Here is a 26,921-nt window from a genome sequence, read left to right as displayed (position 1 = left end):
GCGTCACATGTGAGTACAAAGGGATAGAATAAACTATTGTCTCCTCAGGCCGTCGGCTGTCAGATGAGAGAGGAAGGGTGAGAAGGACGCAGTAGAGAAGAGAGGCGCTGGATTCTCACAACCATGCGGAGATTACGAAACCCAAATCCAAGTGCAAGAAGCAACTCCGCCAACCCGAAATTCCTAGGCATTTTCATCTGTCCTAAACCCAACACGTCTTGACCCAGCCATATCCGTCCCATATCGGGGATATGAACTTTCCCCAACGCCCGCGACCACCAGACCGACATTCAATTTGTGCCAGTCAAATCGATTCCGTAAGTGTACTGAGCCCCGTCCTGCACACCCGTATCATACACGAAATCTGCCTGTCCAGGGAAGAATTGAAGAGATTCTCCACCCCAATTGGCAGTCTGAGCATAATTCTCGAGCGATTCCTAAGGTGATCCGGTTAGTATGACCCGCGATGGTTGACCGTGTCTGGTGGCGTTTCTTACCCAATCAAAACTTCCGGGTAAGTCCATATTACCAACCCCCATGCTATCGAGGATGTTCAGGGGTGACTGCCCACTTCCCAAGTTCAGCACAGGGTTGGAAAACTCCAACCCGGAAATACCACCCGCGATGGCCTCAGCGGCCTGTCCGCCTCCATTTGCCGTTGGCTCTAAGTTCACGCCGACGGAGGGAAAGTCCGTAGGGACCTCAGGCCCGTCGAACAAAGATACTGGTCCGGACAGCGATGCTGCGGTTCCAGACGAGATGGGAGGCGGCAAAGCCGATGAGCATGTAGTGTTGGAGCCCAAGTTTGTGAAATTCCGTTCGTGGCCGGAGCTTTCGGGTGAGCTCTTGATCGCCGCGTCGGGATTCTCCGAGCCCTTCATCTTGGCGAGCATGATGTCGAGGATATTGGAAGCCTTCAGAGCATCTATGGAGCTATCCGCCAGACCTTTCCAAATATCCCTCGTGAGTTCAAGCCTGCTGAACATTTCTCGGCGCTGTTCCCGAGTCCAGAAATGCGTGGCCTGGGAATCTTGTTGTTGCCCCTGGGCCGCTTTGTCGGTGCTGTCGAAGTGTAGGGTTAGCAGGACAAGCATCGCAGGAAGAAGGAAGTCCTTCGTTGCGACGTTGGTGAAGAAATATCTGATGGAGTGGAGGCGTCCGTTCGGCATCGATTCTCGATAGATGTTTGCAAGATGCCGCAACATCTCCATTGACGCTTCGATGGCGCTGCGCCGCGAGTGGGCATATCGGGGATTGTGTCTCCCGCGACACATGTACTTCCGATGCAGCATACACATGATTTTGAGGTAAAGAATGTCCAAGTTGAACTGCGCCATAATCATGGTCGGGGCGGCTTGGGACTGGTCAAGAGGTTGCAGCCTGAGATGGGGTGGCAACCCGGCTTTAATGTCACGCAGACCGGCGTCAAGACGAAGGATCTCATCATAGTGAGCCTGATTCTTCAGCCGACCAGTCGTGCGGAGGACCTGACGCAGCTGTTGACACAGCTTGACCTTTGCCACGGTATAGCTGACAGGGGTTGGCTCCGCGTTGGGCCTGTCTGGAGGGAGAGAGCTGCTTTGTGGACCAAAATCCTCGTCATAAAGGTTATGTGGTAGATCGGTATCGCACTCATCGTCCGAAATCATGGTGGGCAGCGAGACTCGATGCGAGAAGAAGGTGTCCAACATGGTAACAACAGCCCATGTTCGCCGCCTCATTTCCTATGAGGAGGGGAGTCACAGTCAGAAGAAAGCCCCGGGGACCAATAGCAGTGGCAAGAGGGAGAGGGGGGTTTAGAACTGAGAACATACCGCTTCAAACGGTGTGAGGTTTGGGAACCATTTGCCGTCACGGTGATAGCCCATTCTCAGTGCGATCCTGACAACCATTGCTACAATCACCCAGATGCTGGAATCCGCATCCCAGCGGGACGAATACTCGCAGCAGGCGTACAACACCATAGCCTCGACTGTGTACTGCGGCGCCTTCGTATACTCGCCAGCGATCAGACATTGTACGGTTCTCAGTCGATATTCGTTGGAGAGTTCAAGGGCCCGGCCCTTCCACTCGAGAGGCTCGTCTCCGATCTTGTGGTAACTCAACATGGCGAGGGATAGGACGGAATATAGCAGAGCTAGCCACATGATGGGTGTTCGGGATGGATCATTCCAATGGTCATGTAGCTGTTGGTAAAAAGTGGGAACATGGAGCAGGACACCCGAGTTGTCCATGGAGCTGAAGTATCTCTGACACAGGGCCATGACGGTCGACTTCGGCGGCAGTCTGGCGCGCAGCTCGTCCTCAGTTGCAGGCGTGGCGCCCATCAGAAGAGTGGGCGGTTGTTTGCATGTGGTGTGTTTTGACTGTTTGATCCTTTCGTAGCTCTTCTCCAGGTCATTCTTATGCGTGGCAAAGTAGTTCCGCACCTCGGCGATATCTTTCAGTATGGTGTGCCAATTTTGGTCACCAAAGTAGACTTGCTTCGACCGATCCGAATCGACCTTGAGCACACCCAGCGATTTCGCAAGATCTTCGTCAACTTCGCTCTCGTCTTCGTCGAAGTCGGCTTCTTCATGCCCATCGGACTTTGCCGCGGCATTGCCGTCGGCTCCAGAAGGCGAAGTGTTGGACGCAGCGCCACCGGAGGACGTGGTGGATGAGGCACCGTGAGAGATGGCCTCGATGTTGATTCCTCCATGCATGAGGGAGAGCACGAGGCCTTCCAGCCTGTCGATCCGGTTTTGCATATCATCAGGGCTAGGGTCTTGGTTGGAGGGTTTTCTCCGGGAAATCGGAGTGGCATAGGTACACGAGAGTGTGTCTGGACCCTCTCGTCTAGTACAGTTTCCGCATGGATGAGACCTATCGCACTTCCTGGGCCCAAGTCAGCATCCGCCCAGCTCCGTCAAGATGGCACGGCAGCCGCCGATGTTCGTCAAGCTCTTACAGTCTAAACACAGAGTTAGCTGGCTAAACGTCTCAGGTCAAGTCAGGACAGACACGAGTTCAACTCACTTTCTTGTCCGACAAGGGTAGCAACTCAAGGGTATCCTGTTTCGCTTTCGGACAACTCGAAACTGGGGTTCGGGGGACCGGCTGGCGTTTGAAGAGCCGGTAGTTGAAGGCGGCGTTGGCGTCATGGCGGCAGTGATGATATTCTTACGGCAGCCAATTCGCCCTGTGCGTTTTGAAACCGATCAGCATCAACCTCTCTCCACGTCCTGGGTCAGTGATTGGAATTCAGGGGGACATCAACTAGATGCGCCCAATATGTCGGGGCAATGACTTGATCATGAGCGTAGTATGTGGGGACTATGCCAACCCAAGCAGACCGGGCGTCCATGCTGAGGAGATATGAGGTGACGCCTTGATGTCATGTTGCAGTCATACTCACTTTCTGATTCAGAGCGGCACAAGTCAACAGGCAGGCTAACCAACCGGCGGCACAGCTCGGATGCCCTTGGAAGAATATCCCGCTTGCGGGAGCAAGGAAAGGGCGAAAGTCGAGGCGATGAGGCCGTAAGACAGAGAAGATTACGGTAATTCGACGTGTACTGTTTGGATTGGGACCATTCACCTGCCCCGGTAGATGTGGAGAGGCAACGGATGGACAAAATCCGGGGGAAGATGGAAAACGATAGATCAGCCCCGCCCGTTGAAAACCAGAAGGCCAAGACACGTCTAACAAAGCACGAGTATATACGTCGATAGAAAAATTCGGTCGGGAAGCGGTACGTAGGAGGGGGATCTGACGATGATGAGGATGGCAGCCTGGAAGGGGTTTGACGCAACTCTTCATCCGGACCGAGCATTTGCTACACACCTACCTGAACCGTCCCGGCACGAGGTGCGGTGGGGCAAGTCGCCTTCCAGGCGGCTTACAGAGCACCTCAGTGCATGGGTCGAGAATTGCGTAGTGGGGGCCGCCTGGTGCGCAATGCAGCAAGGGGTGGGGGAGAGGTTGGATGTGCATACAGGACTGTCAGAGCGCAATGGAACAGAGCCTCCAGAAGCTCAAGAATTGGAACTGGGTTCATGACGTCAGGCAAGTCCTACCAATGATTGGGATTTCTTAAGTAGTCGTGTCTCGCAGAACTGCACGCAAACACGTTGCTCTTAATGGCATGTCTGTCCCCTATTTTTGGACTCCCGAAGCCACCTGTCTCGGGTGCTGTACCAGGACCTGGCTTACGGGGAAAACCAGGAAAACTTTTCATGGAATAGATGAAAGATAAAACCCAGACCAATACTGGTGTCTCTATTGCACAATAAGTACAAAAGAAATCCCGGGGGGAAATGAGGGGGTGGATGCGAGGGAACCCATCCTCCAGATACCAGGCAACGCCCACTTCCACAGGAGCACAAAGGAAGCGAGAGAACTATATGTCGATGGCCTGACAGGTGAGTCATCAGGAGGATGCCTGTGTGACATGACGGAAAGTGCTGTATTGTGGCAGATTTCCCAGAAGGTCATTGTCGCCGGTGACCCTCTCTCTCGGCTTCCCCGGGACTGGGATAGGAGCACAGTCGGCAATCCGGAAGGTCCTATTGGACAACGCTGTCAAACATGAACCCAGGTAACCATGTGTGTTCCAATGGTGCTGTGAGCTCGGGATGGAAGGTACAGGTAGGGGTTTCAGGATGCAGCCGCAGCAGCGTCACCGTTGGCCTTGACGCTGTATGGCTTGAGGAAGTCTGGATTGTTCTCCAGCTCCTCCTTGACCTGGTGGACCGTTAGTACACAGGACAAGGCCAAAGAGGAGGGCGAAACTTACAATATCTAGTCCTCCCACGAGCTCCCCGTTGATCCAAAGCTGTGGGTACGTGGGCCAGTCGGCAAATTCCTTCAGACCCTGGCGGACATCGTCGTCGGCGAGGATGTTGAAAAAGCCATACTTGACAGAGTGCTCGCGGAGGATGCCAACAATTTGGCGCGAGAAACCGCACTTGGGCTCGCTCGGAGTGCCCTTCATGAACAACATGACCGGAGCCGCTTTGACTAATTCAGCCAAGCGCTTGAAGAGCTCCTCCTTTTTCTTTGCCGGATCTTCTTCTGCTGTAACTTCACCCCCTTGGTTGGTGGTTGTAGCGGCGGGTCCGTTTGTCGCGGCGGCTGACGTCGTTGTCTTGTTGGCATGCTTCTCGATGGCTTCCCGGACCTTTGTCGCACTGCTTCCGCTAACAGTCTCAAGGACCTGGCCGTTTCGAATGAGAACGAGGAAGGGAACAGCAGTTACGTTATAAGCCTCGCTGATGTCTGAAAGCTCTTCGGCGTTGATCTTCACCCAGGAGGTGGACAACGGGTCGGTGACGGGGTATTCGCTTGCCAGCGTCGATAGAACGGTCGCCATCTGTGCGCATGGAGCGGCCCATGGAGCATGGAATGAGGCGATAAGAAGGGTAGAGGGCGCAAGTGACGAAACGTGCTGCTCCCAGGACTCCACACTCGTGATCTCTTGGACAGTGGACATGGTGGCTTGCTCGGAGGCTTTCGCCGATGCAGATGTGTGATGTGCGTTGGACCGTGAGTGATGGAAATAGGAGAATCGACTTGCGGTTGTGCCGAGGATCTTGATATCGGGGTGGACGGCGTGAGGGTGAGGGATCAGATGTTCGTGGTCAAGTTCGCGTTGAGGAAATAATTGTCGGGGCGGGATGGTTGGATGGTCTTCATCAGTTGCGGAAGCCCCTCCATGGGATTTGGTTGCGGGCGGCATGCCCCGCTGCACAGTTCCCATAGGTACGTACCTGACCCAGGACGCGGCCGATTGCGGGACAACCGTGGGAGTGGTCGGCGGCCCGGGGTTTGATTGGCCGGCGCCCGGTTGCGTCATCGCACGGCATCTTCCGGTGACCGGCACCAGTGTCAGGTGTCCGGTGAGCAGAGACGGTACACACACTGTGCATTAGACCGTGTGGACTGGCGGTCGCATTTGGGGGCTGGGAAGGGAAGAGCGGTCTCGAATCACGACATTGTTGTCCCCGGCTCACATCAAACAAACCTTGGACTCGGGCTCTCAAACAATTACACTGGAAGTGTAGTCAGCTTCAAATTGGCCCTTCATCACCTCGGATACCTACCTTTTACGCCTCCCGCTGTAAGGATCAACATCTACCGAGTACCTACCGCGTCCGCCATCGCCACCGGTCTCTCACCCCAACCTTGCCACCAGGGTCAACCGAAACACGCTCCCCCAAAACAGGCCCATTGCTCGTTGATCTTTTCGTCGGGAACTGTGTTGATATTGTTTCCCACACTGATCAAAGCACCTGTCTCCAACAGTCCGTCAGGCACGAGTACGCTTCTGCCGCTGAGAGGTTCTTGGCGCCACTCTCAGGACTCTTGGTGTCGTCCCATAAATTGCCCGCGGGGGACATACCTTACTTAGGCACATACACAACACAATGTCCGCTCAGGAGTATTATAGTGGAGCGCCGCTTGGGCCCGATGTTCCTCCGGCTCCGACTCCGGCTCCGGCCCCGGGCCCGGCTCCGGGTCAACCAAATCCAGTACCGAACTTTGCTCCCGCACCAGCATCACATCCGGCCTATCCTCAATACCCCCAACCGGTGAGTGACTTGCAATCCTCCCTGGACTCACAGAATCTTCACAGGTCGTACCGTGGGGTTGCTAGGTATCTTGGTTATGATCGGTGGTACTGAACATGCTCTCAGGCCTATCCCGCCCACCCGGTGCCTCCTGCAGGAGGGAACTATGCTCCCCACTATGCTCCCCAGGCTCCTATGCAGTATCCGCCGCAGCACTACCAACAACATCCACCACAAGAGAAAGGTGGTGGAGGTGGGTGCCTGGCTGGCTGCTTAGCAGCGTTATGTTGCTGTGCTGCGTGCGAGGCGGCCTGCGAATGTTGCGAATGCTGTGCCGATTGCCTGGGGTGTTGTTTGGATTGCTGATGTATTGAAAATGGAAATTTTGGATTTTGGATTGCCTGATCGAAGTCATGTTCAATACTTACGGTGTTCATCCAATGCTGTGTCCGTCATACTTAGGTATCTTGCTGATGGAGGCGTTGTCGCAGCGACGGGGCTTCCATTGTCTTGAAGGCCTTGCCCTCGTTCTTTCATCCATGGATGACTTGGAGCTCGCCCGGACCATCCGAATTTCATCCAGCTTTGATTGCCCATTGAATGAACTGCACAAGACCTCATTTCGCAGCAAAGGTCAATCCCCACAGCTCGTTCCTTGCACATCCGGAAGGTCATTGAAAAAGCATACCAACTCCCCGGTCATATTGGTATTACCATTCCAAGTTTGTCTGACGGTATTTCTCTTGAAGTTCCTGGAAGCCCAGGCCCAGCAAAAAGAAACCTGGAAAGGGGTCTCCCATCTCATTTGTAGTGGGGAAGTGGATGCCAAGCTTTCCCCGGGCCAGGTTCCGTCCTCCAGGACCCCACGTCAGGTCAGGTCCCTCCTCACCCCCGAGCTCCTCTTCAACTGCGCCAGCCAACGCCAGCACAGCCTCTTCCTCCTTTGACGTCTCCTCAAGGCAGCCAGAGGCTAAGTACCTCCCTATTTCTCGCCGTCGTCGTCATCCATCCACGACATCCTCCATTTCCCGAGACAGCCGCAAGGCCGGACCAGTTGCCGCCTCTCGGGATCACCAGCGGACTTAACTATCCATTGTTATTCCAGGTCGTTTCTCTCCATATCTCTGCCCCCATTGTCAATCCTAAAAAGCGCCCGCAGCAATGGCGTCGCTAAATCTGTCGATAAACGGGCCCTCGATCAGGAGCAGCTACCAGGGCGTCATCAACGGCCCCGCTGTTTCATCCTCGTCTCCGACAGCAGCTCGATGGGCCCTCTTTACAGTTCAAGCACCTCTTTTGAGTGCCTTCCAGAACACCGGCGCCAAAGAGAGCATCCTCAAGGTTGAAAGCACCGGTGGTGAGTTCTGCAAAGGCGACCCCGCCTCATGCTTGCCCAACGTTTGTCCTAGCCATCGTTGCTGACTCGTCGACTTCCACAGATGGAGAACTTTCCGAGCTCGTCGACGAATTCAACGATGGCCGCATCCAGTTCGCCTTTGTCCGCGTCAAGGACCCCAACACTGGTCTCCCCAAGAACATCCTTATTGCCTGGTGCGGCGGTGGTGTGCCCGAGCGCACCAAGGGCTACTTCACAAGCCACCTGGCCGCCGTCTCCAAGGTCCTCCATGGTTACCATGTTCAGATCACGGCACGCTCCGAGGCCGATCTTGTCCCTGAGGACATCATGCAGAAGGTGGCCGATGCCTCCGGAGCCAAGTATTCGGCAGCCACCTCAGCCCCTGCCCCCGCAGCCGCTCCCCCTCCTCCCGTAGCCAGCAAGCCCGTTTTTACGCCAACCACTTCGGTGACCGCCAGCTCCTTTACTCCCACCGTTTCCGTACGCACCAAGCAACCGGCAAACGTCGACGATGACGGTTGGGGCGCCGATGCACCCCCTGTCACCCGGACTGAGCTCGAAAAGGTTGCTCCGGCGTACAAGCCCACAAAGGTGGATATTGAAAGCCTTCGGAAAAACAGGGACGATTCCCGAACCAGTGTGACTGCGAAGCAAGATGACAGGCCGAGCGACGTTGTCAAAGGCGGCTACCAGCCCGTCGGAAAAGTTGACATTGCTGCACTTAGAGCCCAGGCAAAGCAGGATGACCGTCCCTCGGTGGTCAAAGGCACCTACGAACCCGTGGGTAAGGTAGATATTGCCGAGATCCGGGCACGGAGCCAACGCCCAAGTGAACAGGATGAGGACTCAACCCCCAAGAGCCTTGCCGAACGCCGCGCCGCTTTCACGCAGTCCGAGCGGCTGACCGAACTCCCGAAGCCCAAGGTGGCCAAGAAGTTCACCCCGGCGCCCTTCACGGGGACCAAGGCACCAACCCCGGTTGGGCTCGGCTTCGGTGCACCCTCCGTTCCGGCACCACCGCCGGTTGGCGCTGCCAGCCGTACATTTGCGGACCAGGGTGGCAAGACTCCCGCTCAGCTCTGGGCTGAGAAAAAAGCCAAGCAGCAGGGCGGCACGTCGCCTGCTAGCTCTACAACTCCTTCCATCACTCCTCAGATCACGGCCCAAAAGAGCGGCGGAGAGTGGAAGAGCGGCTACACGGGCAAGAGCTGGGCCCCCGTCCAAACCACCAACTTTGGCCGTGGTGGTGTTGAGAAGCAGAAGACGGGGGCAACTGATCATTCCGAAACCGAGGCCCAGCCAGAGCCCGAACCGGCCGTGTCGACGGGAGGCGGGGTTTCGGCACTGAGGGACAGGTTCAAGGAGGCGGCTCCGATGGGGGCGGCCGTCCGTTCCCCTCCGCCCGCGCCGTCCCACGACGAGGACGAACCAGCACCGCCTCCGCCGCCTCCCGCCGCGAGCCGCCCTGCAGGTGGATTTGCTCTGCCTGGCCTGTCTTCGCGGCCGCCAGCGCGGGAAGAGCCGGAAGAAGAGCAACCGCCTTCGATTCCATCTCGGAATTACGAGGAGCGCGAGCCGTCTCCTGTTCGGATTGCCGTTCCTGTGGCTCGGAGTGCAGCTCCAGAGCCTGAGCCGGTGAAGGAGAGTCTCCCTCCGCGCCCAGCTCCCGTTCCACAAGAACCTCCAAGGGAGCCGACCCCGCCCCCGGCCCCGGCCCCGCGCGAGACTCATGTCTCTTCTACGCCGGCTGCCGCTGTTGCTGTTGCCTCTGTCGCCGCTGCCGCCGCCGTCGGCGCTGGCGTGGCCAGCACGGTCGAGCGCGAACCACCTGCTGCTCCCACCCCAGCTTCAGGTGGCGGCAAGAGGGCGCTGGTCCAGTACGATTATGAGAAAGCAGAAGACAACGAGATTGAGCTCAGGGAGGGTGAGTATGTCACCAACATTGAAATGGTGGATGAGGATTGGTGGATGGGCACCAATGCCCAGGGCGAGACTGGTCTTTTCCCAAGCAACTATGTCGAGCTCGTCGAGGACGAGCCAGAGGAAGAAGTGGCTGCTCCTCCTCCGCCGCCGCCTCCCGCCGCCGCCCCCGCCCCCGCAGCAACTGGACCAACAGCCACGGCCCTGTTCGACTACGAGGCTGCTGAAGACAATGGTATGGTTTCCCCGATACCCCTAACACTTGGTTTTTCCCTCCGAGTATGTGGTACTAATGACTTTGCAACAGAACTCAGCTTCCCTGAGGGTGCCACCATCACGAACCTCGAGTTTCCCGACGAGGATTGGTGGTATGGTCACTACGGTGGAGCGTCGGGCCTGTTCCCCGCCAACTATGTTCAACTGGATTCCTAATAAACCAGTTGGGATGTGTTGTTGAGTTGTTGAACCTGGTTTTGCCGCGCTTCGTGTCAGAGATTGAAGATGCGTTGGGGGGTGGTTTTTCCTCGCAATATTATTCCCCCTCAAGGATATGCGCATAGGTAGAGGAGAAAGGAAAAAGACAGCGTTGTCCTTATTCTTGTTTGCATGTCTTCGCAATGGAGTGCACGAGGTATTTATTGCCCTGTGTTGATCCTCGACGATAGACTGATGAGGTGCATGTATGGGAACATGCAACAAAGTGTCTAAGAAGTTGTGTTGCCGACTCCCCACGGCTTGTGTGTCTGTCATGTAAGAAACGCAGAGTATATAAGGTTTGTAGCACAGCAAGTCAATGGATTTTCAGTAAATATCCTCTTTAGGCCAGTCCTGATTTCACAATCCCGGCCAGTGGTGCCCGGTGTTGGTTGAATTTCTGTATCGCAGCGGGGAAATGCTGAAGCTCCACGGGCGAGTAGCTAGGTAGCTAGGTGCATGCGGGGGGGTTTGCCTGTTTGGAGGTTTTACAGTACTACATGCATTGTCTCACAAGTCAGGCATCCCGGTCCATTTCATCCTAACACCAAACACATCACATACATCTAAAGCACACATCTAACCAAGCAAGAGCAATTTGGCCTCGGTTCAGCCACTTGTGGATCGAATACCGAGGGGCATTACAGAGGCTTTCATACACTAGGAAAAACAGAAGAATCAGGACACCAAGATGTACTCGAATACCCCGCCAGTACCGCCACCAAAACCACCAGCATCTCAAGACGTCAGCCGCATAAGCACACCGTCCACCGGGGAAGCACCGCGGCACCCGCCCTTCCATGATTCTACTGTGGCAGAATTGGGTAGTCAGCCCGGCGTGGGACAGACCAATCCGTCTGGACAGGAACTCGAAGATCCGGGAGACAAGTGGTTACCCAAGTTTCTGGAAGATAAGTCGTAAGTGTCTCGACGAGATATCGACCTTTAACCTCAATCCATAACTGACATTCGCTGACATTTCTGGGTAAATAACAGCAAGCAAGACCTCTCCGATATCCTCTCCGATCCGGCCCTCCTCTCTGCATTAACCCACTCCCCTCAAACCATCCACCCCTCCCTCAAAGCGTCTCACGACGCTCTACAGGCAGCGCTCGTCGAGAATATGGACCGCGCCGCTCAGCTCCTCGACCTTGAGGCCCGCCTCGCCCACCAACGCGCTACCACTCAGGCCCAACTTCTCGCCACCCACGCCCTTGAGCGCCAGTGGCGCGCCAAGCAGGCCGACATGGATCACGCCTTGGCTCCCTTCGCGCCAGCGAGCTTGTATCAGCGCCTGGCCCAAGGCGTGGCGGAGCAGGAAGCGGTTTGCCAGGCGTTGGAGGAGAGTTTTCTAGAAGGTGAAGGAGACGGGGGCTTGGCGACGGAGAGAGAGGTTGCCGACTGGGCGAGGAGGTATAGAGAAGCTAAGAAGCTGTATTATTTGCGGAGGGAGAGAAAAGAGAGGTGGGATGAGGGGAGGGTTGGAGGGTGGCGATAATGAACATTGTCATACTCTTTACGAGTTCTCGAGAAGTACCAACATATCCATGCATTCTAGCACCCAAACAAAACACCATACTGTAATGTCCATGCACGCAATTGTCCGTTTGATGCCTGTTGGCCAATTATTATGCCATCCAAATCATGGATAGAATTGGCGTCACTAGGGTGCCGGCGACAGCCCCGAGCGCGCCCTGGGTATATATCCTTTGTATTACATGTGACATCAGGTATCTATAGCATGCTGAACGGACTCTTCTTCATCTCGGGGCTACGTGGGCTCATTGGAAGGGCGAACAAGCCCTCCTCATTCTCGTCCTCTCGATCGTCAGTTTTGGTGGCGTTCCCTGCGGGAGCTGTCCCGCTACCCACGATAGCGTCGAGAGAGGCAATACCCCCGCTAGGTGGTGCCTGACCTGTTGCCGGGGGCGAGATAGCAGTAATCGACGCAGCCGCCTTTGCAGCTTTGGCATCTCTAGCAGCTATTGGGGAAAGAGAATGGTCAGAATTGCACCAATACCTCGACGAGAGCTGGGGACCGGCTCACCTTGACTTGCTGCAGCCAGTTCTGCAGGGCTCGTTGCGAGCTTGAGACCCTTGAGTTTCTCACCCAGCCTCCCACCAACCGGGCTTCTTGGGCTTGTCGGGGCGGCTGGCGTGCTCTGGGGAATGTGAAGTTTGGACGGCTGTTTGGATTCCGGATCGGGCGTGAGTCCAAAGTGGTCAATCACCCATTGCCGTTCTTGGATGGCCATCTCAAGGCCGACGCTCTCCCCGTTTGTTCTCATCTCGGCCTCGATTTCGGCTTGCAACTCTGCCAGCCTCCTTTTCGCCCACATAGTATGGAGCACGCCGCGGCGGCCGGCGTCTTGCTTGCTGGTCAGTTCCGCGGGGAAAATGGCGGGCATCGGTTGAGTACGCAAGACCGTGTGTGCTGTTCCATCAGACGCCTGTCCGTCGGTGCCCTTGCGCGTGATGTTGACGAGCGCCGGGATAGGAGCACCGGGAGGCAACAAGAAGTAGAGGCGATGTAAGCTCTCGCCGGCCTCCGAGTCGAAATCCCTAACTGGGAGAACCGGTCCTTTCCCCTCCCATGTGACCTCCCAATCTCGGATGCTATCACCACCTTTGGAGCCTTCTTCGCCATCTCGTGGTGGAACTTCCCACTCCACCATCAAGATTTTGGTACCCTCGTTCCGTTTGTCTGTCTCGAACTCGAAGCGGGAGCGCGCCAGGCCCGAGGATGGTGAGGTTGGCGTTTCAACCACCACGTCCAGTTGCTCGAGGGGCTCAGGGGGGAGATGCGAGGGTTGGCCGACGGTCGTCATTGTACGTGATACGGAGAGGCCACACTGCGGAGGAGGATGTGACGGCAGCCGAAGGAGGCGCCAGGGGAGGAGTATTGGAGTTAGGAGACTAGGGAGATGTTCGACCCTGGAGATGGAAATCGGGCACGTGCAAAGACGAGGCCGGAGGCGGTTTGAGGTGGTTGTGGTTCAGGCAACGCGAGAATTTGGCCGCTGCGAGCAGCTCTCACACGTCAGCGTCAACATGCCATTGATCTGGGTTGTTCGTGGTAGCGAAGCCTGCTCGAGCCGCCAATTTTGGGGATTGTGGAAGTGTACCAAGGGTGACTCAAGCTCAGCTTTTCCTAAGGAAGCCTTCGTGACACGCACGCGTCAAAGAAGTTCGCCTGGAGGCCGGACCGAGGGCCGATGGCACGATCGATGCCACTCGAGAGCAGAACGGGCCGAGAGACGTGATGGAGATAGAGAGGTTGAGGATTGAGGGCAAATCCCGAGTGACAAAATTATGGTTGAAAAAGGGTGAAGCCGCAGCCAAACAACGTGGTGAGCCGGAACTGAGGCGGCAACGTTGGAGACAACACAAGCGAGCCTCACCAGGAGCCGAACCGTAGTATTTGGTTGCTCTGGGAGTGGTAGATATCGAATACCAAAAGAAACCAAGGCCTTCAAGCATCAAAGGATGGTGACGGGGGCGGCATTGAATGGTTCGCGAATAACCCCGCGAGAGAGGTTGCTTTCTTCCCCGCCGAGGCCGGGGGTCGGGTCTCGGTCGGGACAGCCGCCTTGGAGCCTTGATGACAACCAGCCAAAAAGAACCACACACTGGTTGTGACTGGCCAGGCGAGAGAACAGCATGGAAGAAGCATGGCATGGACAAAGCGAGCCGAAAAAGAGAACTACTATTCATGCATATTCCGATTGGGGAGACCTGATGAGTCTTGGCTCCAGATGTCCAGAGAACCATCCCGTCACAACCTGGCCAAAATGTCGAGTCCAGTCCAGTCATGGTCGTGAAGTCAAACAATAGAAATCGAGCGCGGTGACATTGGCCCGTGTGATGGTATGAAAGTGAGCGCAACCAAACGCTGAAAATTCAGGGCCTGCTGATGGCACCGGACTTGTAGCTATTGCTAGCGTGGCGGCACAGGACTGACCTAACCAGGTAGATACCTACCCATAGTATATATGTACAGTACCACACTCTTGTCTTTCACGTAGGCTGAAAATACGTATAATGGGTCGCCATGTTTCATTAAAAGATTCGATGTCAAGACATCCTCCTCTGGGAACATCAACCCTCTCGTTTCTCTGTCGATGGTGACCACAATGTTCAAGGGCTGGGAGGGGCAAAGGATGACACACACTCGCACCAAGCTTGGAAGAAAAAGATCAGTGACTGGTCGAGGCCCTGGGCGCCATCAATGCAGAATGTTGCCAAAAATAAATAACTGGGGGAAGAGGCTGCTTGGTCTGCTTTGGTCTGCTTGGCAACGGGGGGAGTGGAGGCTTGTTCGTCCCGCGTTCCCCATCTTTCCAGAAACGCGGATGCGATGCTCTTTTGACATGATGTTTGACACGTCTTCCTTCAGCCGCTAGGATGACCACGTATGCCGCGTGCCATTGTGGCTTGGATTCACGGAACTGTCGGCATGGTCCACCGAAGATCACCAGTCCGATGTTTCGAGATGACCAGCAAGAAACGACAATCAAAGGATCTGTAAGAGATTCGGGAAGATCGGTGGAAGCAGCAGTCCGTCACTGCGCCCCAGCACCGGCCATCGAAGCCGGTTCCCCAGGTGTCGGACAAGACACGAAACACAACTCGCCGATGAAATTCTGTGGAATCTCCTTAAACAGTCTGGGGTGAGCGCCGTTTATGCCTGGTGTCCGGTCCAACGATTCGGCGGAACCCGGCCGGGGCCCCTCCCGTCCCGGCCGTGATGTGTCGGGGAGCGAACGGACCGGTTCTGACAGGGATTCCGGCATGGCCCGGCGGCGGTGCCACGAATAGAGACAGTCCGGGTCTGACCGGGCCTGGATGGGCACCCATGCCCACTCTCCTCCCTTGCGATAAGCATGTCGTTGTCGTCAGACCCGATCTTTGTTTCATGTTATGCTTTTTTGAACGCCGTCGCACTGACTATGCTCACAGCTGGCCATGACAACCTTGCCCTCTCGAATACTTCTCGATCTCTCGGTCCCTGGCCAACCGGCGAGCCATGCAATAACCCCGTCATGGTCTCGACAAACCCAGGCAAGACTGCCAACGTCCAAACGAGTGGAGAGGGAGCGGCAGTATCTGTGTTGATGACGCGGTGATGCGGTGGACCAAAAGCAAAGCAATACCAGTCATCTGGGTGTCAACAGACAAGGCGACAGGTCCTTTTATCAAGAGAAACCGATCCCCACGGGTGCCAGTCGGGAGCGTGCCGTCCGTGGACCATGTCCGGTCCGTCTTGTCTTGACGGTTGCCGAAGTGTGTCCGTTCTTGGACGACCCTGACAAACGGTACGAACGGGGGTAACAAAGAACAGCCGGAGTAAGGCCGCAACAGCCCAGCGACGAGCCTCCCCACGACACGGCTAAATCAACCGGCCATGGACGGGCCCAGTACTTACTGCACAAGGAGATGCCTTTGCGCATGTCTGCTTGGGGACAATCCGCCGAGCTCACGTGTTTTTTTCCGGCCCGATAAACGGCGAGTCTTGGGGTGGCCCGTCTACCAGGCGCAGCCAGGCAAACAGGTAAGTATGTACTTATCACCGTTGATGATGCTGATGAGGATGTTGGCGGTGAAGAGGATGAGAGACGTACAGATGACAACATCACCTGCACTCCTTGGTGTTTGTTGCGAGGGAGTGATTCTCTCAGTTCAATCACCTCCGAAGGTGTGAGGATGTCTCTCCCACCTGCATTGTCGGCGCGGCCGTTTGGTAATGCTCAACTGGAACCCAACTGCCGAACGAGAGGGCCCTTCACAAGATTGCGCGGTTACAGCGGTTTCTGCTGTCCAGTCTCCGTCGAGCCTCGTAATTGCTGTGTATGCGTACACCACTCAGCACACAACCAGACGGGGGTCTTGTTTCGCTCCCTGCCGCAGGACCTGCTGCACTCATGGCGACGTGTTTGGCACCGCGGTTTTTTTTTTTTTTTTTCCTGAGACTGATCCCATCCGTCGTCGCCTCAAGTCGCGGGCCTTGTTTCTCCTGCGAGGCAGGTACTCCGTAGGCACACTTCCTCATAGGCACACACGCACAGAATGATGCAACGCACGGTTGGAATGTTTCTGGCGGAAATCCCGGGGAGTCCAGCCTCCCGCATTCTTCTGTCGCTCCCAGTCCCGCGGTGTCTGCGAAACGTTTCGTACCACCCAGGCCATCATTTCGCACGGAAGGACGTTGATGAGTCGGCCGAACTGGCTAACATTTGCATCTCGCCTTTGTCCGTGTGCATGCCTTGTCGGTCATGGAGACGAGACAGGAGGAGCGCGGTGTCTCTGGTTCTTGCGCGCCGCTTGGTGTTACAAGAGAGCCTGGAGGAACAGAAAACGGGATGCGTCCTCCTCCTTAACAGCATGATTGTAGGTAGGTGGCCGACTTGAGGTTCCTTCCCGACCTTCCATCAACCCTCCATCGCTCCCTCCTCGCCCGCTGTCGCGACTGTCGCACGGTGGGATGCACCCCATGCTCGGTGGTTTTTGCCTCTTTTTATTGGTCCCGGCTAAATTGCGACGTGCGCAAGCCTGCAGCCAAGACCAGCTGCTCCGGGTGGAGTACCGCGATGCGCCGAGCGTCTGTTAAGGCTGGGGGAAAAAGAAAGTCAAGTGTGGCCGCGTTGAGGCCGATTTCTGCACTGCTGACTTGGAGCTTGTTGCCCTCCGGTCTATCTCGCCTCGACCGCGGCAAAGTACCCAGCCTTCTATGCCCTCCTCTGACCACTGCCCGCTGCCCGCTGCCCGGTCCCGCCCTCGCTGCCCGAACCCTTCCTGAGCTTCCAGGTTCTGAGCAGGCCCGATTGGGACAAAGTCACCCTTCAGGGGTGCTCCATAGATGCGCCGACAGGCTTCAAGATAGCGCAGTACTCGGCCGTCCGTAGTCGGTCCGCCTCTCCGCAAGGTACTCCCCTACCCTGCCCTGCAGACGGTGGGGCGCCGCGCCGTTTCTTGGTGTTCCACTCCGCGCATCGCATTTTGCGACAAGACACCCCGGATCAAGCGCCCTCTCCACTATTACGCCGGCAAAACCGCCGTGGCCCGTTGTGTCCCATCTCGCGGGCAAATCTCCATCTCCAGACAATCCAACCTGGAACCTCCTCCACCACCCACGTTAGCTTTCTCGACCCCGGGCTCCGTCCGTCCATCCCATCCGCGATCCGCAATCTCATCGCCCATCCTTTCGCCCTACAATCTAACCTAGCGCTAACTACTCATACCGAGAACCAACGTTCGACTTCGAACCTCCCCTTCTTCGGCCCGCCCCAATCGGTCGAATTCGGCCCTTGCCGGCGGCGTCTGCGCCCTCCTCTTCCTCTGCTCTCCACACACATCTCCACGACCTGCGCAAACAATCCTCATTTTCACCACGACCATCACTACCCCCACCTTTTCCCAAACTAGCCCGAATTCATCGGAACCTGTCGAGCTGTCTTCTCCCTTCGTGCCGTCGATTTTCCGTTGTTTCCTGCGGTCGTCGCCATCTTCTTCCTCTCTCGAAACCCATCCACATCCCGTCGCCGTCGCCGTCGCCCAACACGACCGTAGTCGGCTGCGAGTCTTCGAGTCCCGAGTGTTCCTGAACGCGCTGCAGCACCCGATCGTTCCGCCAACCTCGATTTGTGATACTTGACACGCTTCCTCTCGACCGCTGTCATCCTGTTTCGTCTCTAGTTTCCCGAGTCGCGAACCTCATCGTCGCTCCCTAGCCTGGCGTCGCTGCCATCCTCCTTGCCACTCGCTGTCGCTTTCATTTCGATTTCTCGCCGTCGCTACCGCAACAAGGCGCTTCCCTTCATCACGCCAGTTCGACAACTCACTCACGCTTCTCGATCGTTGTTGGGTTTGCCCTCGACGCTCCCCATTCGCGCCCGAGACTTCGCCGACCAAACTGTTGGACACCAATGCTCCCACCACCATGATCAATTCGCAACCTGGCCCTGTCGCTCACAGTTCAACTCTGTCTTCTTCGGCGACGCTTCCATTCTAGAGAACTGGCAACAAATCTCATCAACCTCCGCCGCATGCACAGTTGATCCCTAGAACAGCCTGTTTACTCTTAGACCAACCGGGGGCTGCATCCCCCCTCTCAGACCGCAGCCATGGAGCCTTTACACATGACCGAGTTCGGCTCTGACCGGTATCTGGAGAAGATCCATCAGTCACAGGCGAATGCTCAATCTGCCACGGCTCCTTCGACCAACCTACCTCAGTCTAAATTCATCCTCCCCATCCGAGGCTCCAACTTAACAGAAGTTGAAGTAGCGCCCACGAAGTCGAACGACCAAAAACGATCTGAGAGGAGGGGATTTAATTTCCTCAAAACAAAACTTCATTCCAAGGGTTCCGCGTCTGCTTCTGCTGCTGCCGAACACACTGAGCCACGACCTTCGTCGGCCTCCTCAGAAAGTCACAGGAGGAGGTAAGGATCGATTCTGCTCCCCAGTTCACGATGAGCCCAAATTTCTGACCGTGCTGTTTTTCTTTAGTATTATCCCCTTTGACCGACTTTTTGCTGCGCTCCCGAACGAACTCCAAATCGAGATCATCGCTTCTCTCCCACTCTCCGACATCCTTAACCTGAGGTTAGCATCCAGGTCCTTCCACGCCTTCGTATCCCTGAACGAAACCCCCATCGCCCGTTATCACCTTGATCATCATGTTCCGGTATACGCCAAACGTCTTTACCCGCCGCCGGAAGGCGTACCCTTGAATTTCCACTACCTTTGTGGTCTGTGGCATCGGCTGCACGTGGCCGCAAAACTGTCGTACCTCATCTGCGAGTGGGTGTCGAAAGAGATGTTCTTTAGGAACACGGAGGAAAAGAAGAGGGAGTTCGCACCGCAACGAGAGCGCATGCGCCGACGTCTCATCCCAATGGTCTTCACCGTCTTCCACTTCTTCGAAACATACCGGAAGCTTCACCTAAAATACATCGCAGAGCATGGCTACGGTCTTTCAAGGACACCTTACACGATCAACCCTATCGAAGCCGAGATTCTGAGCATGTACGACGACCGGACGCTCTACCAAGTCCACGAGATTTTCCCGTTGGTCATGGCATCCTTTGACAGGCGCCTCCGACCCCCGACTTATGTGGGCCGCGTTGAGCGGTCGTTGAGGGGGTACCTGCGCGACAAACCACCTGAGCATGTTCATGTCGCCATTCTCTGTCTCGGCGGTCTTAGGGAGGTGGAGAAGATTTGGGAAGTCAAGGGTTACAATGCGCGCCGGGCCGCTGTCGACGCGTGGTATGCGTCCATATCCCGCGAGGTTGCCGAGCCCGAATCAAAAAAGCGACGGAATATGCTCGGGTTAAAACGCAAAAAGTCATCTCTAGCGTTGGGGAAGGGGAACGTTTCCGACAATGGCACAGCGTTCCGTACTCCAGGGCTCTCAAGCGTTGCCCAGGGGAAGCAGCCAGAGAGTTTGGTGTTCTGTACCAGCATGGCTGCAGGCATGCCCATGGGCCCATTGTCGATGGAAGAGTACCGAATGCTCCTCTCGGACCTCCCCGAATTACGCAAGATTTGGGTCGAGACCGCCGAGGCTATGATCCTGGATCGAAAGATTGTCGAGCGACCGACCGACATCCGGCGAAATGCTCAGATATTTACCGACCTCATCAGCGAGCATGTTGCGGACGATGAGGATGAATGGCTGTATGGCACCGTCGCCACCGGCTCAATACGACCGAACCTCGACGCAATCGACGAGGACCCTGTCGAATGATAGTTCATTTCTCCTTGGGTTCTTGGCCCAGCAGTTCTGTCCCTTTGGTGGACGATTGTTTCTGTTTTATCTCTCGCTGAAGGCCCATGTCCATCAGTGTCCATACCGTCTCGTCGGTTACCAGCATTTCCTTCTTGTTTGTCTTTTCCACCTTTTCCTCTATTTCACGGCTAGAGCAGCCGGTCCATCCTTTGTCAAGTCTTTACCTCTTTTCCTATGTCCGGTCTCAGAACAGGGGGTTGCACATGGCATTTACAGGCGTTTCGATACTACTTGTTCTATGTATGTGTCTCTTGACAGAGATCACGTGGCGAGCTGGGCGCACGGGTATCCTTCTCTCATTCTAATCTATTTTATTTTTGTATTCACGCGGCTGCTAGTTTGGATGAAGGGATGGGATGGTGGAAGGTTCAAGAGGGTTGGGATGGATATAGTGATTTTGTACTCAGAGGGCCCCGAGGCCTAGGATCTTGTTGTTCTGTTGGGGGGGAAAGGAGAGGCAATGGGGCGGACCTTGGCGTATAGGCCGAGATGCATCGTTTCATAGGTGCCTAGTTCAGGCAGGGCAATGCGACTCTGTAGAAAAAGATCCTTTCGTGGAGGCGTCATAGATGTTTCGAAGCACTTCTGAGACACCTTAATTCTTAAAGACCCTCATCCTCTGGCGGAGGAAAAATCTCCACGACCCAGTCACTTGAACCACGCTGGTCATCAAATACTCTTCCAAAGGGTTGGTACTAGGTGAAATCTAGGTACTACTTCACAGTATCTGCATGAGAAAATGTCACCTGAGGACTCGGCATCTTGTTCATGATGTGGATTCAGTGGACTACTCGGTGCCACATCTTGAATTCTCACGTTTCTATTGTATCCACTAAACGTAGGTGTGCAGCCAGAGGAGCCACTCCTGCGGTTCCAACTTCCCCCAAAAGCGTCACTTCTTCTCGACCCCATAATACCGTTCTACTTCACCGAGGTTAGGAGAATCAAACGACGCGAGAGTATTGGCGGCGAAAGTTGGCCCTGCCCGCGCTGTTCGTTTGTCGCCAGCACGTGCGCCATATCCAGTATCGGCCAAACCCATCGCACCCTGTTGCCCAGATGTATCCAATTGTGATGTGTCGAACAGTGTCCATTCAGATGGGGAACTTCTAGTGAGCGCCGGAACGCTCGCCAGGCTGTGATGACCTGTGTGTGCTGACGTTTGGCTGATGGCAACAGTCCTTTGAAGTAGTCCAACAGGCCCCATGCCGAAGGATGGGGTTCTTGGGGTCAGGCCTCGTGGCTGGTGGGCTCTGAATTGGTGAGTGCCTAACTGCCCATGCTGATTATATATATGGTTATTCGACGTCGACCCTGAGCCAGCATACGCTTCATTGCCTATCTGGAATGTGCTTTTTGTCCCGACACCAGGCGGTGGTGACGGATGAGTTGCCGCAAGATTATGGGTATAACGTGACTGAGCGCCCAGGGTTTGCTGTCCGGTCGCATATTGTTGTGGATTTGCAATGTATGATAACTCGTTCGAGGAGTATTGCTGCGCCAAGGCAAGTTGCGTGTTTTGGGCATTCTGAACCCCTGGAAATCGAGATTTCGGCGATTGCTGTGTGGTCTCTGTTCGCAAAGAAGCGTCCCTCAGCGGCGGTGAATGATGTTGGTGCTGTTGCTTTTGAGGAGTGTAATTTGAAGCCGCATCGTCTTTGGGAACATCCTGAGGGGGCCTCGTCTGCAGTTCAGCAGCCGATAGTTCTCCCTTTTGCAAAAGCGTGCTCCTCTGCTGTTTCTGGCTGGGTGAGCGGCCATGGCCAGTGAGGGGTGAGTCAGATTGATCTTGTTGCATTCCCGGCCCCAATTGTTGTTGTTTTGGGTCCAGTTGCATTTTGTTCCGTAGGTGAAACGTATTATCCTTGGGTTGTTCCGCGCCAACGTCGGCCTGGACAGTCAACGCCCCTGACTCAACTTCGACTTGCTGGTCGAGGCGATCATAGGCTTGCGGTCTGGGGGCGCTCACTCTGGGAGACTGGGCTCCTGGCTGAGACTGCCGAGCAACGATCACCGATGGCGACGCTGGCCCGCCTACCATTGTTGCGTCCGAGGGACCTGGGAGTGTGGAAAGCCTTGGATCTTGTCCAGAGTCAGATGTTGATCGAGAAATCGGTGGCGCCACGCTTCTTGATCCAGGGCCAAAGGAAGCACATGTTTTCCGTGGTGGAACAGACCCAGGAGGATTACGTTGATGCAAACTTTTCTTTTGGCGTTTCGATGGAGGTTCAGACGCAGTTGGGAGCAGATATCCCGGGCCTTTGTCTGGTTGGGTGACAGAGTCATCCTGGCGGACGAGAATGTTTGGGAGAACGCGGTGGCTTATGTTCACAGCCAATTTCCTCTTCTGCTCTGGCCTCCCTTGTGTTTCTGAGGGCGTTGAGGTATTCATTGGAACAGAAGGCGGCATGCTTGTTTGGCCTCTCAAAGGCTGCAGAGTTTGTTGTCCGAAGTGCCGAGGTGGCTGACCCTGAAGAGGAGAAGGACCATCAGCGTCAGCTGCGTGGTCAATTGACTGTTTCTCCAACAATCCAGGAGCTCCAAAGTCATTGATCTTCAATGGTTGTTCGGCTTCAAATCTGCCATCCACTCTAGTTCCAGCTCTGGACTGAGCGGCCGTTGTGGGACGCGAGGAGCCTAATGGTGGAGAAGGTTGTCCCGTCGACTCTTTCGTGCTCTGGTCGGACTGGCTTATCTGAGAGGGTTGTAGGACTTGTGCAGGAGGTTGTGAATTTTGCGTTGTCTGCCCTCCAGCCTGGGACGGTTCGCTGGGTGTATGGGACGTGATAGCGGAGGGCTGCTTGGGACGGTTTCGTGACCCCTTCGGGCGGCCTCTCTTCCGCGCACCAGGCGTGCTCGCCACGCTTGTGGCCCAATTGGTTACTGGTAATGTGAGAGATCCAGGAGCGGCCGGTTGCCTGGAAGCGACTGCCGGCTCCGATTGGGAAGCAGGGCCTTGCGGGAGGGGGGTGATGCTGGCATCGGCCTCATTGCCTCCAGGAGGTTCGTCTGATCTTCTCTTCGGACCCTTTTTGATCCCTTTGTCCTTTCTCGCCTTGGTCGATTTGCTGCCCTTGGGCCGGCCACGCTTGCGTTTGGGTGGTTGTGGAGCAACCAGATGATGCTGAGGGACTGAAGCCTCTTGTCCTGGGTTTCCTCCGAGCCTTGGAAAGATCTCGGCAATCCAGCCGACGAAAAGATTACCTGGGCCATTTGCCTCCGCGCTTTCTGGGAAACCTCCAGGCGGAGGAGCTGGTGCCCCTGGGACGCCTCCAAAAAAGGCCAGAGCCTTGCAAATCTGGTCGACAACAAGAACAGGGTTCAGGTTCTTGAGCAAAGTCAACAAGCGGGTCTGCTCGGCTTTCGTCTCTTCGGGGCTAAGAGGAGTGCTCCGGGTCGTTTGTGGCGGCAGAACTGTTGACACCGGCTTGGCCAAGGGAGTGTCCGGTCGGTACACAACCCGACTCCTCCGAGCAGATACATAGCCGTTCTCGGTCGCGCGTTTCGCAGCGAGCTCTGTACTCTCGCTGGTTCTCCTTGCTTCAGCATCTCGAGCTCCTGGCTCACATGCGCCGACGTTCATGAGCATAACTGCGAAGTTGCCCTTGGAGCCATCAGTCTTCCCCTTCAGCTTGCTTGGCACAGGATTTCGGATCCGGCCATCACGGAATTGGGCAGTCGAACTTTCTTGGGAATCTGGTCCGAAAGAGAGCCCGGCTCCAGGACTGGGAGTCGACAGTAGTGCAGTTGGTGATAGTGACCCAGCACTCGGCGGGCGCGCGAGTTGAACTCCCCGAGAAGATGACGAAAATGGGGGCGGCATCAGTGCGATTGAAACAGGAGCCATGGTGCCTTTTGAGGCAGGCGCTGGTTTAAAGCGTCCAACGTCAGCTGCTGCTCCGACAAAATAAGGCAGGCATGTTTGTGTGGCTTACTGGGAGAGGTCTCCATGGGAAACCAAGGATTCAAAAGGGTAAGCAACAATGGCAAGTAACTCGAGGCGGCCACCTACGGATTGGCGGTCGGGATCCTGCGTTGCAGCAGGCGCTTCATCGAGGAATAAATGCCATGGCTCTTCCAGGTCTAGGTCGGCAGAGAAGAGAAAGCGCAAAAGTGCCAATTGACAGATCGCGCTGGTTCGGTCGACTTAGGTGGTGGATGTAAGGAGGCAATTCCCGCGCAGCCCGATCCCGGGCCGTAAGCACCTCGCTCGGGTGGCCTTGCGATTCGACGGAGAATTAAAGCTTTGGTGTCACAATCACTGGCCTCAGCACGGCAGTAACGGCTTTTTGTTATCTGGTCTCGTCAAGCCATGGAGCCCAGTGTCGTCAGTATATGTTTGTTGCAGAGGTGCCGGGTTCGAAGCATCTTCGTGCCTAAAACATGCTGTGGTTGTCATCTGTGTATGTATGTACACAGCAGTCGCGAAGAATACCTATAAGTGCGACAACCTGGTGGTTTGACGTATGTTAATGCGGATAGCAGTCGTCAAGATGATAGATATGTCCACGCATACTCTGGTAACTGGTGGCACGGAGGCTCGGTCAACGATCAATTCCATGCAGCAATCGACCAACCATTCACGGCGCTGGCTGATCCTCGTCCTCTCCATGTCAGCGTAATAATACCGTCTAGCGGCGCGTTTCTTCCGTATTATTACTGTGTAGTGCGTCACAAGTCGTGCGCGACATCGCAGGTCAGTGCCCCGCTTGGCCGCCGCGCCCCGTCGACATCGACAAGTGGACCCCCAGCAACATCCTGGACACCAACGTTGACCTCATGTTCCATGTCCACAAAAGTCCTCTTACTCCCAGACAGGAACCTGATCCCGCTCCAGATCGAGGGCCGTAGCGAGACATCTCATTCGACTTCTACCCGCTGCTCCAGTTCCAGCCATCTTTCCTTTCCAATTGCTCAACCACCAACCTGGTCTCTGGAGGTGGGCCGGCCATATTGTCCTCAAAGCGTCCGAGGCGCCGCCCTGGAAATTCCTTTCCTGCCGATCTTCGAACCCGGCGGTCAAATCTTCAATTCTGGTGCCCGGCGTTGCGTCCTGACGAGCACCGAATCAAGTATTCGCCCCGTGTGTGCGGACCAGCGGAATCTTGTGGCTGGGCCCCGGCCATGCCCAGCAACCAACCATGAGCCCGACACAGTACATTCTCGTTTCACTCCCTCTACGCATCTTCGACGATGACCCCTTGACGTCGCTCGCTGCCACCGTCGGCAAGGACAATGGAGAAACCCTCCCATTCTCAATACCATCGTTCAAGATTGGGACCCTGGACGCCCTTGTTCAGCATGCGGATGATCTCGCCAAGCTGAACGCCCTGTGCGAAGCAGCCGCCGCAAAGGTGTCAGATTCTCTCCGGTCCATCTTGGACGGCGATGAAGACAAGGCCAGTCAGCAGAAGCTCGTTAATGATAGTGGGTTTTTGCCTTGACCAACTGGTCCACCATCTTGTTTCATGTGTCTGACTGCCCGCTGTTCCCAGAACCTACGGACCACTATCTGCGCACTTTCCAATGGAACAAGGTCCGATATCGTGCCGACCGACCGCTCGGAGAACTGATCGACACTCTGAGAAAAGAGCTCCAAAATCTTGACAACGATGTCAAGGCCAAGTTCAACCAATACAACGGCGTGAAAGGCACGCTTGCCTCATTGCAAAGGAAACAAACGCAAGTCTTCCTGAGTGGTTCTGACGTTCCTATGCCAGATAATAACGCTGACTTGTGAGCAACAGAGGGAACCTGTCCACCAAGTCCTTAACCCCAATCGTCGATCCAAAACTACTTGTTCAGGATTCTGAGTATCTGGAGAGTCACCTGATTGTCGTTCCGCTGAACGCGCGGAAGGATTTCCTCCGCAGCTACGAGACGATCGCCCCTATGGTTGTCCCAAGGTCCGCCGTCCAAGTTGCTCAGGATGACGAGTTTGCCCTATACGCAGTGACAACCTTCAAGAAAACCAGCTCCGAGTTCCTTCAGAAATGTCGCGAGCAAAAATGGACTCCACGGCAATACAAGTATGTTGAGGGCGGCAAGGAGGAGGAGGAGCGCGAGCTGGCCCGCGTGACCAAGGAGGAGCGAAAGGTCTGGGGTGAAGCCCTAAGGCTCGGCCGGACGGGTTGGAGTGAGGCCGTCATGATCTGGGCCCACGTCGTAACGTTACGAGTCTTCGTTGAGACTGTCCTGAGATATGGTCTTCCCCTGGAGTTTGTCTGCGCCCTTGTCAGAGTGAGTTTCGACCAGCCCTTGCCCCTTTCTCCGAGTGTATAACACCCTTGTCCCCTTAGACCTGCTAACACCGCCCCCCTAGACAACCCCCAAGCAGGCTAAAAAGGTCAGGACGGCCCTTGACTCGGCATATTCCTATCTCGGTGGAAACGCCTTTGGTAGGGATAAGAAAGGGCGAGTCACCAAGGATGATGCAGCAATAACATCCGAAATGGCTGCCGCTGGCCTTGGCGACGCCGAGGGAGGCGAGTATACGGCCTATGTGTATTACGAGATTGATCTCCCATGATCATATTATCTGTCATTGGAAGGGAGTGCAAGCATCTTGATTCCAGGAAGCATCAGACTGGAGGTGCAAGCAGCGGTCATGGTAACAAATAAACCCTGCTGATGCCAACAGCTGTAGCGGTTACTTCGTTAGAGTCTTGAACTCCAAATGTGCATTGTCCATGCTTGGGAACTGGTATATAGTGTCGGGAAACAAATCCAATCCATCCTCCAGCCAGTTCAATCGTACCCTTTCGCTCTTTCCAGTACAGAGGCACTACAACAATATCCAGAAAAAACGCTACGCCGAGGAACCACC

The 26,921-nt window shown here is 55.6% G+C and overlaps 16 protein-coding genes across 16 annotated transcripts; 8 read left to right on the top strand and 8 right to left on the bottom strand.

Moving 5' to 3' along the window:
* Nucleotides 1–290: 290 nt before the first annotated feature.
* On the bottom strand, nt 291–2,750 carry VTJ04DRAFT_3086 (uncharacterized protein; the record flags this gene model as incomplete). Its single annotated transcript, XM_069360947.1, has 3 exons — nt 291–437; nt 498–1,724; nt 1,815–2,750. The coding sequence occupies 3 exons, from the start codon at nt 2,748–2,750 to the stop codon at nt 291–293; spliced, it is 2,310 nt and encodes a 769-aa protein (XP_069221607.1).
* Nucleotides 2,751–2,946: 196 nt separating this feature from the next.
* On the bottom strand, nt 2,947–4,040 carry VTJ04DRAFT_3085 (uncharacterized protein; the record flags this gene model as incomplete). The annotated part of the gene is made up of 4 exons (XM_069360946.1): nt 2,947–2,953; nt 3,019–3,181; nt 3,398–3,684; nt 3,979–4,040. The coding sequence occupies 4 exons, from the start codon at nt 4,038–4,040 to the stop codon at nt 2,947–2,949; spliced, it is 519 nt and encodes a 172-aa protein (XP_069221606.1).
* Nucleotides 4,041–4,127: 87 nt separating this feature from the next.
* On the top strand, nt 4,128–4,574 carry VTJ04DRAFT_3084 (uncharacterized protein; the record flags this gene model as incomplete). Its single annotated transcript, XM_069360945.1, has 2 exons — nt 4,128–4,176; nt 4,246–4,574. The coding sequence occupies 2 exons, from the start codon at nt 4,128–4,130 to the stop codon at nt 4,572–4,574; spliced, it is 378 nt and encodes a 125-aa protein (XP_069221605.1).
* A 65-nt stretch (nt 4,575–4,639) lies between these two features.
* Nucleotides 4,640–5,474, bottom strand: VTJ04DRAFT_3083 (uncharacterized protein; the record flags this gene model as incomplete). Its single annotated transcript, XM_069360944.1, has 2 exons — nt 4,640–4,726; nt 4,779–5,474. 2 exons carry the CDS (start codon nt 5,472–5,474, stop codon nt 4,640–4,642), a joined length of 783 nt encoding a protein of 260 aa, XP_069221604.1.
* A 977-nt stretch (nt 5,475–6,451) lies between these two features.
* On the top strand, nt 6,452–6,829 carry VTJ04DRAFT_3082 (uncharacterized protein; the record flags this gene model as incomplete). The annotated part of the gene is made up of 2 exons (XM_069360943.1): nt 6,452–6,573; nt 6,679–6,829. The coding sequence occupies 2 exons, from the start codon at nt 6,452–6,454 to the stop codon at nt 6,827–6,829; spliced, it is 273 nt and encodes a 90-aa protein (XP_069221603.1).
* Nucleotides 6,830–7,713: 884 nt separating this feature from the next.
* Nucleotides 7,714–10,261, top strand: VTJ04DRAFT_3081 (uncharacterized protein; the record flags this gene model as incomplete). The annotated part of the gene is made up of 3 exons (XM_069360942.1): nt 7,714–7,909; nt 7,992–10,064; nt 10,137–10,261. The coding sequence occupies 3 exons, from the start codon at nt 7,714–7,716 to the stop codon at nt 10,259–10,261; spliced, it is 2,394 nt and encodes a 797-aa protein (XP_069221602.1).
* Nucleotides 10,262–10,994: 733 nt separating this feature from the next.
* VTJ04DRAFT_3080 (uncharacterized protein) lies at nt 10,995–11,801 on the top strand (the record flags this gene model as incomplete). The annotated part of the gene is made up of 2 exons (XM_069360941.1): nt 10,995–11,221; nt 11,300–11,801. The coding sequence occupies 2 exons, from the start codon at nt 10,995–10,997 to the stop codon at nt 11,799–11,801; spliced, it is 729 nt and encodes a 242-aa protein (XP_069221601.1).
* A 236-nt stretch (nt 11,802–12,037) lies between these two features.
* On the bottom strand, nt 12,038–13,131 carry VTJ04DRAFT_3079 (uncharacterized protein; the record flags this gene model as incomplete). The annotated part of the gene is made up of 2 exons (XM_069360939.1): nt 12,038–12,285; nt 12,351–13,131. 2 exons carry the CDS (start codon nt 13,129–13,131, stop codon nt 12,038–12,040), a joined length of 1,029 nt encoding a protein of 342 aa, XP_069221600.1.
* Nucleotides 13,132–13,219: 88 nt separating this feature from the next.
* Nucleotides 13,220–13,783, bottom strand: VTJ04DRAFT_3078 (uncharacterized protein; the record flags this gene model as incomplete). Its single annotated transcript, XM_069360938.1, has 2 exons — nt 13,220–13,323; nt 13,480–13,783. 2 exons carry the CDS (start codon nt 13,781–13,783, stop codon nt 13,220–13,222), a joined length of 408 nt encoding a protein of 135 aa, XP_069221599.1.
* A 1,082-nt stretch (nt 13,784–14,865) lies between these two features.
* VTJ04DRAFT_3077 (uncharacterized protein) lies at nt 14,866–15,347 on the bottom strand (the record flags this gene model as incomplete). The annotated part of the gene is made up of 2 exons (XM_069360937.1): nt 14,866–15,174; nt 15,252–15,347. 2 exons carry the CDS (start codon nt 15,345–15,347, stop codon nt 14,866–14,868), a joined length of 405 nt encoding a protein of 134 aa, XP_069221598.1.
* A 1,022-nt stretch (nt 15,348–16,369) lies between these two features.
* Nucleotides 16,370–18,364, top strand: VTJ04DRAFT_3076 (uncharacterized protein; the record flags this gene model as incomplete). The annotated part of the gene is made up of 3 exons (XM_069360936.1): nt 16,370–16,551; nt 17,546–17,924; nt 17,996–18,364. 3 exons carry the CDS (start codon nt 16,370–16,372, stop codon nt 18,362–18,364), a joined length of 930 nt encoding a protein of 309 aa, XP_069221597.1.
* Nucleotides 18,365–18,423: 59 nt separating this feature from the next.
* VTJ04DRAFT_3075 (uncharacterized protein) lies at nt 18,424–20,053 on the top strand (the record flags this gene model as incomplete). The annotated part of the gene is made up of 2 exons (XM_069360935.1): nt 18,424–18,743; nt 18,811–20,053. The coding sequence occupies 2 exons, from the start codon at nt 18,424–18,426 to the stop codon at nt 20,051–20,053; spliced, it is 1,563 nt and encodes a 520-aa protein (XP_069221596.1).
* An 86-nt stretch (nt 20,054–20,139) lies between these two features.
* On the top strand, nt 20,140–20,400 carry VTJ04DRAFT_3074 (uncharacterized protein; the record flags this gene model as incomplete). Its single annotated transcript, XM_069360934.1, has 1 exon — nt 20,140–20,400. One exon carries the CDS (start codon nt 20,140–20,142, stop codon nt 20,398–20,400), a length of 261 nt encoding a protein of 86 aa, XP_069221595.1.
* A 1-nt stretch (nt 20,401) lies between these two features.
* Nucleotides 20,402–20,662, bottom strand: VTJ04DRAFT_3073 (uncharacterized protein; the record flags this gene model as incomplete). Its single annotated transcript, XM_069360933.1, has 2 exons — nt 20,402–20,515; nt 20,567–20,662. 2 exons carry the CDS (start codon nt 20,660–20,662, stop codon nt 20,402–20,404), a joined length of 210 nt encoding a protein of 69 aa, XP_069221594.1.
* Nucleotides 20,663–20,987: 325 nt separating this feature from the next.
* On the bottom strand, nt 20,988–22,136 carry VTJ04DRAFT_3072 (uncharacterized protein; the record flags this gene model as incomplete). The annotated part of the gene is made up of 1 exon (XM_069360932.1): nt 20,988–22,136. The coding sequence occupies one exon, from the start codon at nt 22,134–22,136 to the stop codon at nt 20,988–20,990; it is 1,149 nt and encodes a 382-aa protein (XP_069221593.1).
* A 3,100-nt stretch (nt 22,137–25,236) lies between these two features.
* Nucleotides 25,237–26,624, top strand: VTJ04DRAFT_3071 (uncharacterized protein; the record flags this gene model as incomplete). The annotated part of the gene is made up of 4 exons (XM_069360931.1): nt 25,237–25,522; nt 25,591–25,777; nt 25,843–26,335; nt 26,418–26,624. The coding sequence occupies 4 exons, from the start codon at nt 25,237–25,239 to the stop codon at nt 26,622–26,624; spliced, it is 1,173 nt and encodes a 390-aa protein (XP_069221592.1).
* Nucleotides 26,625–26,921: the final 297 nt, after the last annotated feature.

This window comes from Mycothermus thermophilus (assembly GCF_041956435.1).
Source record: "Mycothermus thermophilus strain CBS 625.91 unplaced genomic scaffold VTJ04scaffold_2, whole genome shotgun sequence".
Taxonomy (NCBI): Eukaryota; Fungi; Ascomycota; class Sordariomycetes; order Sordariales; family Chaetomiaceae; genus Mycothermus; species Mycothermus thermophilus.
This window is presented reverse-complemented; position numbering and strand designations above follow the sequence as displayed.